Raw genomic sequence first — 11,375 nt, 5'->3', positions numbered from 1 at the left:
AGGAAGAAGAGTAAACGGAGCCTGTTTAAATCACTTTTTATTGAACTTAAGGGTGTTACAATAATGCTAAGTACATAGCTAGTGTTCTGAGTCTACTGCAAAATCGGAAGACTACGCCCCCTATTAAAATGTACAGTGTTTTTTGTTTTGTTTTTTTTTCAATCCAAAAACATTTGCTATAAGAATGTTGGCCAGTGAATAGGATGCATTATCCATCCCTTCTTTCCAGGGACATTTGACAAGAGTTTTCATGTAAACCTTACAGATAACATAGAACACTGGTAAAACAATATTTTGCTGTATGTAACAAAAAAAAATACATGTGCAGTATTCACACACAAAGACAGACAAAAACACTAAATGTATTCAGGTTTGGTGTCTAATGCTGCAGAGGTGAAGGGCAAGTACACCAGCCATAATCAGGGATCCGATTTTATAGTTGATATAACATTTTTACAGAGGTTGGATTCCAGAAAATAACTCCCTTTTGCCTCCATAGAGCAAAGGAATGTTCATAAGTACTAGCAACTATCTTTGTAGTATCTAAATAACTTCTACAAATATTTTGGATAACTGTTGTGGCCATTCACAACCCCTGGAATATTTCTAAAAAATATTCCTTTCCATGTTCAGGTCTGTAATAAATTAGTTTGATCAGATGTGTTTGGTGAAATGAAACATTTAAAATCTTCATCAATTGTTACAGCTACTGTTTATAAGACCAATTAAGTGCAATACTTTTCCCTTTTTCTTTCGTTCGATTTTTGTTTTTGTTGTTGAAAAAGTGAGCCAGTAATTGACATCCTTTAAACATTGCTGTTCAACTGTGACCGATTTGAAAATGCAGAAGCTCTTCTCCACTGGCGCACATATTAAGGAAACACAAAGGTGTGTAGGGGTATCTATTCATCTTTTTCCTTTTTCTGAGGTTGGGGGATTGCAGCAATCCTCACATTCCTATGCTTCAAGCTCCAGGCCCAGACCAAGCTTGTGTCCACCAGCATTAATGTTCTTCCCATCCAGAAGAGCAGAGAGGGTCAGCTTAATACCTGGGTCAAAACAGACATGTTAGGCAGTTCTCTTATCATCTAGGTTTTGCTAGGGTTTTAAACAAATCTAAGTAATCAGAAATGGCAACTGTCAATTATTAACCTATTGAACCCTATGCGGCTTCTGTAAGCAACAGAAGCACAGTGCCACAAATACTAGACAATACATACCTAGACACTGCATACCTATATGGTCATCTAGGTGTGCATGTCTATGCCATAAAGTATTTGTAATCAGCTGATAAAAGCAAAGCTTATTGTTTGTTTTTTCCAACAATAGGAACATCTGCATGTTTTAATCGGAGGTAAAATTACAGGGTTGTAAATAGGCATTCATACCATGTATACATCAAACAATAACTTACTAATAATCAATAAATTCACCCGTTGGCAGCTTTAAATATTTGTTTTAATATTTATATATAATAAAGTTCTGTATATAGTGCAAAATGTGTTTGCTCCCTCACTGGTTGAAAGGATGGGTGCCCGTCCTGCTACAGACCTTCTTTAAAAAAAAATATATTAAAAAATTTAAAAATTAAAAAAAAAAAAAAATGGACGAGAAGGAAAAACACTAAAGACTTTCGGTTCTTGAAGCTGACATTCATATCTTCTGGCTGCATAGCTCACAGTGAAAACTTCAAGTGCATTCAAATATTTGTTTACTTACCTGGCTTTAGGGTCTGAGTATATCCAAGACCAACAAGACTAGAGTTGTTCACTTTGGCCTGTCGAACAGATTTCAAATTTACAGTTAGTTAAGATAAGCATATAAGGTTAAGGACTTGAGCCACAGTATAGGATCAGGAGCACTCTTCAAGAAGGATGTTAATCTGGGTCATATTAAAAGGCCAGACAGTGTGAAGGTCACTGCACCTCCCACGAGAAGGCTTAATAACAGCACAGACACAACATACCGAAAACGAGGCATCGGCATCAATCTGATACTTGGCAGCGATGCCAAAGCGAGTGTTGCTGTTCCCAGCTGTCCAGGCCAGATTCACTGCTGTCTCCAGTTTGTCATTCACTTTCTGGTAGATTGATCCACCAAATTCTGTTCCATCGTTCCTGTGATTTAAAAAAGACAAAAAAAAATATATAACATATGTTTGAAATTATATGGAATTTCAAAGATAAGCTGTAACATTCTCCAAAATGTAAAATCTATTTATGTATTAAATTCAAAATCCCATTCCATCATCTTAAACACTGCAATCGTGCCAATGACATCACCAATGAATACAACTTGTCAGGTACGGTCTGTCTCAGCAAGAGGCAAACAACAGTAGCGTAATTTACGCTGGCCAAAAGCTCGACAAATCCAATTCAACTGACTGGAGGTAAAAAAGGATAAAAATAACCTGCCATTTAGACCAAGCAGGCTAGGCACTGGGAGGCACAGGAGAGAGAGGGCAGGTTTTTCAAAAATGTGAAAAAAACTAATGAAATTGATGACAGGTTCTGGGTGCATATTAATATAACTGGATATGGAGGCAGGTGGAGTTGCTGTAGTGGGTTGTTTGCAAACTGGTTTACAAACAATGCATTGCATTATATAACTAATAAAATTAGTTTTCTCTACTTTAGGTTTTTTGCATTGCAATATCACAATGGTCGCAGGTCCTTCCTTCCTGCTGCACAGACTCCACAGACTCCACAACCAGCACTGCTCCCAGCGGACCACATACACACACACTTCAACTACGCACACATGTTCAGGGAACAGAGATCCCTCAATGCAAAAATACTATGTGCAATACCCCCCCCCCCCCCCCCCGTAATTAAGAGTCATTTGCAATAACCTGTAAATAATATTGTTATTGCTTTTTTAAATCTTATTTATATTGTGTATATAGTGCAAATTATTTATCTACATTTTTGTAACTGAGTGTCTTGCTATCCCTTTCTGCTGTGACACTGAGAATTTCCCCACTGCAGGACTAATAAAGGATTATCTTATCTTATCTTAATGTTTCAATGTACTCCTAGTGTATAGTAACTGCATAAACTGCACACTGCCAAATAGCTGATTCTAGGGCAGTCCAATACAGAATTACCAGATTTACTTAATTTAACTTAATTTTTAACCAATTATATCAGCATATTCTAGAACAATGTGGGTCATTTAGAGAGATTCTTGCACCTTTGCGTCCTCTGCAAGATTCAGGTGAGAATGTACAACTGACAGCAAACAGTTCCTCATATAAATCAAATTGGTGCAGATTTTGTCAGCTGTGCTTTGCCACATCCCTATACCACACAAATCAGTCAGATCAGCCGAGCCTGACCAAGAATGGCAAATGTTTATTTCTTATTACTTGATTAAGAAAAGTTGTGTCTGCAGTGGCTCCTATAGAGCAGTCAACAAAACACCATATCAAAATACCAACTGAGGGAATTTTGTTTGGAAGAATGGGGTTCCATCTCTGTAGTACAATTCCAGAGACCTCCAGAGACATCCAGAGACTGGAATTGTTACTAAAGCTCACTGAAACGGCTCTGGTGGTGATCTGTAACTTACACGTTTGTGTGGAGCTGAAATTCATCAGTCTTGTATCCTACAGCAAAGTTGCTCTGGGTGACTCTGTTCTTCCCCGCCTCAAATGTCATCTGGTAGCCAGCAAGCCAGCCCTCATAGCCCACCACTACTGCACCATGCACAGCAGTGCCGTTGATGTCGTAATCTACATCACAGCCAAGATTGATGTGCTCCCGCTTGTAGCCAGACTTGATCTTGCCACTCTTCTTCCTAAGTGAAGAAATCAGGAAAACTTAATCCAGGGGTTTGTAGCATTGTAGTGGTCAAAACAATGTAGAACATACCGATAGACCAGACAAACAACTAGTGTGAACATTCTAAACAGATACATATTTCTATGTGTGGTATGTTTTCTATAGAAGATTCCTATCTACTGCTAAAAACATACATTTCATGCATCATACCCTGTGTTTGGAGAAAAAGAGGAATCAAATGTCAGCTTGAGTCCTTTGGCCAGCTACAGACAACAGAGAGAACAAACCATAGTCTATAATTAAGACAAGAGTATTTAGCTGATTTGCTAGCCTTCTGATCTTAAAGAAATACTACTACACTGTAGTAATACAACAGAGCTCTAATAATACTACAACAGACAATAAATACCAGCACTTGTTTGGAAATCACCACATTTCATCATCAGACAAAGCAGCGTAACATGAATGTTCAACCTCTTGGGTGCGTTTTATTTGAATAAAATTGTCACTGTTGGAAAAATTACTTGTTTTAACAAAATTCTACAAGAACTGAAAATGTTACAAGGCTGCATTCACACAAAAACCTCAAAAATGCAAACTTTACAAGAGGAAGGAAAAACCTTTAAGGTCAGCATAAAAATATTTAGTCATTTAGTCATATAAGTCATTTTAGGGCATTTCTATTAGTCATTACATTTTGACACAATGTAAACGCAACACAATTTGTTCTGAACGTTATGGGTAATTTGGTGGTACATTTCAATTTTGGTGGTACTTTGGGCCATGGTGTATCAAGACTGATTCTCTATTTACTTCTTTAGAGTTGTATATAGCCATCAAGTAGGAAGGTCTTACCAAAACTGGTCCAAAAAATGTTTATAAATAAATAAAAATAAAAAAATCATTTTACAACAAGATAAATGTATGAGCACCCTTAGCAAAACTAAAGAAACACCATACCATCCTTTCTCAATGACCACATTTAGAGCAAGGGATAAACTGCATACAATTTAGCTTTTTCTGCCATTCCCACCAAAACCATTTCCTTTCATAGGATAAAGGCATGGTCCTCTCACCTGGTCCTCAAGAGTAATTTCTGTTCCCAGGGTGTTGTCAGTGTTCCACTTCTCAGTAAAGGTCAGTCCATGTTCAGCCCATTTGTACTTGGTTTCCAATGTTCCTGACACCTTGCTGGTCTCTGTGTTTGCAGACCCTGTGCTTTTGAATTCCTACAGTCAGGGGCAAAATACAAAAAAAAAACTTAAAGTTCAAAGTGCCATGTACATAAACACTTCATAGACAGCATCACAACCTTTACTTTAACTAGTTCCTTTGTGAACTAGATCTCAAATGCTTGCATTGCATGGCCCACCTCACCAACAGCTGTTCTCATTGACAGCCATATTAAGGGCAGCACTTCAGTTATGTTAGCTGAGTGATAAGAACCCTTCACCAGCAGTAGCTTATCTCATCGGCTGGAAATAAAATACAACTATTATTGTTCAGTACAAAGAACAGCCATTTACATGATGTAAAGAACATCCAGTTCCATGTTTGTATTTGTATTTTATGATGCCACGGTCATACTGTGAGCAAAGTGCCTAAGTTTACTAGTAGCAACAAGAACCTACACCTTGTTATTTCGATCTGTTATTCTATACTGATCTATTCAAGCTAGTTCAAACTATATGTGAACAAGGAAATAAATAGTAATAAAACAACATGTATATCATTGCGGTCACACAAAAACCCTGTGTCTACAAAATTAAAAGGAAAAAAGAAAAAGCCACACAAAATTACTTCATTTTAAATGGAAGTAAATGTAAAAAGCTTTTGATTACAATTGATTTTGGATTATTTCTGTTTATTAATTTATTATTGAATTTGTACACAGTGTACAGACAAATTGCCAGATTTAAATTATGTCCAAAAAAAGGAAATAGCAATAATTTAAATTGGCAAGGTTTTTGCAAGACAGCTATGAAAGCTGATTACAAAGTTACTTTTTTCAAGCACTACTTCATGCAAGAGCTGATTACTTACCAATCCATTTTCTGACTTTGTTTTCAAATCCAACTTGATAAGACCAAAGCCTTGATGAAAGAAGGGATAAATTAGTTAATAGGTAAACCCCATTCCAGTACAACTGTGTGGTTTCAGAAAACAACAGAAGCGACTTCACATGTTTATTTTATTAAAAGTTAACCTGAATTATATATATTCCCTGCTTTTCTAAATTTTCTGAATTTATTTTGTTCCATTCCAAATACTTAGTAGTGAGATTTCAGACACAAAAGTCAGTAAACAGGAGTTGCGCCTTTCCTGAAATTGTCTTTTTTTTTGTAATATTTGTAATTTGTGAAGAATATAGTCACACATTTCACCGGATATGGTTATCACAAGGAACAGTTTAAGAAGGTACTTAATGAATGTTAAATGTCACTAATGTCCCAAGCTACTAGCTAACTCATTTAACCCCACCATTCGTCCCTTGACCTTGTATCAGAAGTATGAATCACTGTTTGTAAGTATCAACTGCCAGTGATAGTTATTGAGCAGTTATTTTCAGTGGCCTGGCTAATCTGAACACATCCACATCATTCAGTTTGTTACTTCAATGCTGTGCCCAATACAGCACTTGAAACTAGTCACGTATCACTGTCCTATTTACACACCATTGATCTGCAAATCCCACACTACATCGGGGGTGTAGGTTTTCAAGCTAACAAGCAACTGTATGCATTCATATCACAGCTATTTCCACCAGGGGTATTCACTCTTGTTCCTTGTAACCTGTTAATTGCCAGGCTTAGTAAGTGTTTGAGTAGTGCGTTTCCTGTTCTACTGTTACTACTGTAGTACAAGACCAGCTCCCAACTCAACCAATGATCCCAACCAAATATCTAAACCAATTCCTACCATATCCTTTGGTGAAGACATCCTTGGCAGACTTTCCTAGATCAACGTAAGTTGGGGGAACAGCCATTATCTGTAAAACAAGGCAGAGAGCACATAATTACATTCAAAGAGAAACCACAGAGCTGAAAAGGAACCCACCCAGTGTGAACTGAACTGAACTAAACAGAATGGCGTTATGGAATGTGTGCTCTTGTAATAACAAGTGGATTGTTACAGAACAATCAGTCATAGGGCACATTAGAGTTACTGGACAAATACAGCATGTTGATTTAAGGAGACACTATTTGATTGTCTGCTATATCTCCTTTTAGCCATTTTTACACAATACAGCAACAAATTCATTCTCAGCACAAAACACAACGCCTTCAGTTTTTAATCTGGAAATTGTTTTTTTAAGGTGACCCAACCAGCCAGAGGTTACCGAATCACAAGTCTTCCACTATGAACACAAAAGAGCATAGCTGTTCTGTTGGAACAAGGGAGGCTTAAATAGTAGGACTAAGTTGCATACTCCCCATGGAACAGTATGCACTAATGTCACTGACTTGATCTGGTCTGACAAGCTAGACCTCCTATGGTGCTACAAGCTAGCTAATCACTTCACATTACTTTCATTTAAGGTGTAGCTGCTGAGCATATGCTAAGCTATTCCCATTAGCCAACCCTGTGTCCCCATTTCAAGTTAAAAAAAAAAAATTAAGAAATTAAGAAAAGTCTTAATTGACAAAAGAAGAGTAATGATACTCAATATGTTCACACAGCAGGTAAAACTGACCCAATTTCAATTCATTTTTGTCACATGTGCCACCACATCTGTGGGGCAGTGTGAACAGTAAGTTGTTTAATGGGAGTTTTGCCCGGACATATATATTTTTCCATATATATATATATATATATATATATATATATATATATATATATATATATATATATATATATATATATATATATATTATTACAGTTACTGCCACTCTATTATATGAAGCAAAATAATATTCTGGTAGAAAAAAGATTTTTCATTTGTGGAAATCCAGATACTGCCATTATCAGCTTTTTGCCGTACGGCAAGGCTACTCTCAACGGAACGCAACCATTAATGCACCACACGCATGTGGCAGCTCTCTCCTTTGGAATGAATAAGATGTGGTGAGGTGAAGTGGCCACATTTTATTCATTTCCACCTTTCCTAGCACTTTTACCTTCATTTTGACAAGTGAGGATTGTACATATGTTGAGAAATGGCTGCACATGACAAACCAAATCATCAAATCTACTTGTATTTCAGTGTCTGCCTTGATTCAGTGGCCATACGGTCCTCTCCTCTAACACCTTGTTGCTCTTTTATTGCAAAAATATTTGTACAAATAAAACAGCTACAACATAATGAACATAAACAACATAATCCGCTCAGGTTTCAGTAACTGTCATTTGTAATATGCCAAGATAGTCAACACAGGCATTAAGAACTCCCCTTCCCAGACTAGTGGTTTGGCCCTGCACAAGTGGTCTACACCGCTGAACAGCAGAAATCCACCTCACATTAAGACTTTCAGGTGGCACATGCACTTGTGAAATTACAGCATTTTGACCTAATAGAATAATTATCTGCTGGACCTGTCATAAGACAGGAAAGTATAACTAGGAACAATGTGAGTAACTGCTCTGTTATAGCTAATGCTTATCCATATGTTTCTTATCTGGCCTCGGGTGGCGCCAGACATAGTATCAGAATGTACCGTACAACAGTGCAGCAGCTTATATAGAACAGAACATGATTTACGCATACGATATATTAAGTGGATACAAGATTAAATGGATACATTATGAATCAGCATGATTACAATATTTTTCATGACAGCGTTAACCTTGTAATTTCTATAGGCCAGGACAATCATTTTTTTTAAACTAGGCTATTTGTTATGCAGAAAAAAAGACACCAAGTACAAACCTAAGCTTTTTTATTTATTATATGTAAATGAATAAATAATTAAAACAAAGTCACCTAGTAAGCATGTACAAGACAAGAAATTTTCATTTCAAAGCAGGCCAAAGCCACAAATTTGTCAGGCCTACAATTTTTCTTTTCATCTAAAATAATTAAAATCTTGACTAATTTATTTTTTCAGAAAATTATCAGTAGGCAGATCCTGTTGAAGAGATTTTAAGACAAGACAACCTGATTTACCATTTGGGAAGGACACGGATGAAATCTGGCTTCCGCCTTTAAACCATCCATGCACTGAACACACACGCACGGAGCGGTGGGCAGCCATTGCTGTGGTGCCGGGGGAGCAGAGAGGGTGGAGGGCCTTGCTCAATGTTTAAACGGAGAAAAAAAAAAACTTAAACACATGTATGATGTCTGCCTTAATATTTCTTAAATCCATATGGCAGACCAACATTGTTGTGTTGTACTGTCTGTAAGCACTTGTTCTGTGTTGTACTTGTGTTTCTATCTATTGACATTATATATTGGTTATTATTGATTTTTAAATTATCAAAAATGTTACTAAATGGGGAAAAAAAATATGAAGTCAAATCTTTGCACGCATTGAATGGCTAAATCTGATTCAACTGAAAAAATTCGGAAACAGCCCTAAATGGAACAATTTATTAAATTGAGGGAACATATTATAAAACTGAGTGAATAGATTTAAAAATGAGATTATTAATTTTAGATCTTTACATTTCCAAAAAAAAAAAAAAATAAATAAATAAAAACCTACCTTGATACTGTAGGAGCTCAGTAGTTTCATTCATGCATATTATATAATAAGCACAAGTTAATTCTAGTACTTTATGTCCACATTTAATATCAATGCCCTTTCCTGGTCTGTTTTTTTCACGGATTCAGGATGGTCCCAAGCCTCAAGGTTAGCCACTGGAGTAAGAGGAAACTAAAACCAATGGAGAAGGCTAGCTCGAAAGTAGGAACAACAGGCACGATGAAGCTACAAGAATAATATATTACCATGAGGTTTGCAAGTTGAACCTGCTGTTCAGGTTTAAAGCGAACCTTCAACCACAGACTGAAAGAATAACTGGCAGCTGATGCAATCGGGGCGAGTGGACCTACAGCGTTTACAATGTCAAGGAGAATGACTTCAAATACACAAGCGTTTCCATCACACTGAATGGGGTCGCTTTAGTTATATTGGTGCTATTTCTCCAATGTCGTCGCATTGGATGAATAAGATACGGCGCTATATAATGTATTCAGAGGCAATAACGGACATGTGTATCCAAAGAGACACCAACATGCATCCAACTGTCCTGCTACTATCTGCCTACTTAGCCACAACACTAGCTAGCTTCGTTAGCTAGCTGCCTTGCTAAGTGAACTAAAGGCTAAGACCGCGGATGATCTAGAAAGGTTCCGGCTTTGTGCAGAAAGTCGGGAAAGCAAAGGCGATTCGCTTACGTCTTTATTCGCCTGACCACTCAACACTGCCATACGTCCAAAAGCCAAGCATTTCCTGACTGCACTGCTACGGTAACGTTACCAGGCCGTGGTCACGTATGTAACACGCTAACTATTGGAGCTATCTGACTGCACTGCATCATGCTGAACATCACACCACCATCAGCATCTTTAAGCCTGCGCTGCTGCAACTCAGTGATAAAAAAACTGCACAGTACAGTTCGCCTGAACTCCAGTCCGTGTGTAATGGCACCATATAACAGATAAAGGTCATAAATTCAGTGCATACCTTAGCTACTGCTTTTCAGCTCGGCCCGGTGAGACTTCTCTCAGTCGTCTGGATGTAAGAAGGAGGAGTGTGGAGGAGAGGTTACGCTACACGCGTAACGAACATCTGCAAGCACGGCCACGCCTCTTACGCTATTTGTGCAGCGCATGCCCGGTGTCCGGGATTTAGTCAAGTCTCGCGGAAAATCTCGAAAATCTACAGCTTTGTCACCTTGACCTCTGAAAGGGACACTGTCTTTATGGGGGCAATGGTTTTATTAACGTTTCCCGTTAATACATAAAACCACGTTCCGAGCATTCAAATGTTACATGTTATAAAATGTTATATTGTTAACCTAAACTGTGTCCGAAACTGAAGGTAGCGGATAAGTGATGAAGGTTTCTGCACACCCGTTGCCTAAGAGCCTTGGTCCGGTACAAGCAAGAAAAAGATGTATTGTTTTAGTCCTGGTTTGCTTTGCGGTCGTACTGACATGTTTGCAATCGAACCAAAAAGTGGGGAAGGTGACGTATGACGCACGTATAACAGGGTGCAAATAGATGTCAGATAAAAATGTAACGTTACTGTGGCTGCATCCCAACTCACGTTCTTTCTGAGGCACCTGCACTAATGAACGCATGTCTAATGGTGGCTACACTGCAGTGTGGTAGGTAGGGTAGGGTGTGGTTTGAAACAGAGCCCCGCTAAACTAAACCGTCAGACAGAAGAAGTTAAAGCACAAACGCGAGCAGATCTGTACGCAGACTCAACCGTGATGAAGCGAGCAGGGTTGATACTAGATTTTGCGGGCAGGAGTGAATCCGTGCACCACGGGTTGTCTTTGGTTCGCATTCTGTTCATACTTCAAACGAACCGCACCAGACCTGCTGAGGCGGCTTCGGTCTACTTCATTGGTGGTCACACTTACTAGACGAACCGTACTAACAGAGCAATCACACACTAGGGTTTGTTTTAATCAAACCAA

General features: G+C 38.1%; 1 protein-coding gene across 1 annotated transcript; it reads right to left on the bottom strand.

Annotated features, from left to right (window-relative positions):
• Positions 1 to 20: 20 nt before the first annotated feature.
• On the bottom strand, positions 21 to 10,518 carry vdac1 (voltage-dependent anion channel 1). The gene is made up of 9 exons (XM_072661274.1): positions 10,412 to 10,518; positions 6,702 to 6,771; positions 5,826 to 5,875; positions 4,859 to 5,011; positions 3,993 to 4,045; positions 3,571 to 3,798; positions 1,967 to 2,117; positions 1,720 to 1,777; positions 21 to 1,049 (listed from the first exon to the last, which is right to left on the bottom strand). The coding sequence occupies exons 2-9, from the start codon at positions 6,766 to 6,768 to the stop codon at positions 958 to 960; spliced, it is 852 nt and encodes a 283-aa protein (XP_072517375.1). The 5' UTR covers positions 6,769 to 6,771; positions 10,412 to 10,518; the 3' UTR covers positions 21 to 957.
• Positions 10,519 to 11,375: the final 857 nt, after the last annotated feature.

Source organism: Salminus brasiliensis, chromosome 18 (genome assembly GCF_030463535.1).
Source record: "Salminus brasiliensis chromosome 18, fSalBra1.hap2, whole genome shotgun sequence".
Classification (NCBI taxonomy): domain Eukaryota; kingdom Metazoa; phylum Chordata; class Actinopteri; order Characiformes; family Bryconidae; genus Salminus; species Salminus brasiliensis.
This window is presented reverse-complemented; position numbering and strand designations above follow the sequence as displayed.

What these genes read in the sequence shown, in the direction of transcription:
- vdac1 (XM_072661274.1), bottom strand. Translation starts at nt 6,768, where the DNA reads ATGGCTGTTCCCCCAACTTACGTTGATCTAGGAAAGTCTGCCAAGGAT. An exon ending in TTTCAGCTCCACACAAACGT is followed by an intron (nt 2,118 to 3,570) that starts GTAAGTTACAGA and finishes TTTAAATCACAG; the next exon opens with GAACGATGGAACAGAATTTG. An exon ending in TACTCAGACCCTAAAGCCAG is followed by an intron (nt 1,050 to 1,719) that starts GTAAGTAAACAA and finishes GTTTTGACCCAG; the next exon opens with GTATTAAGCTGACCCTCTCT.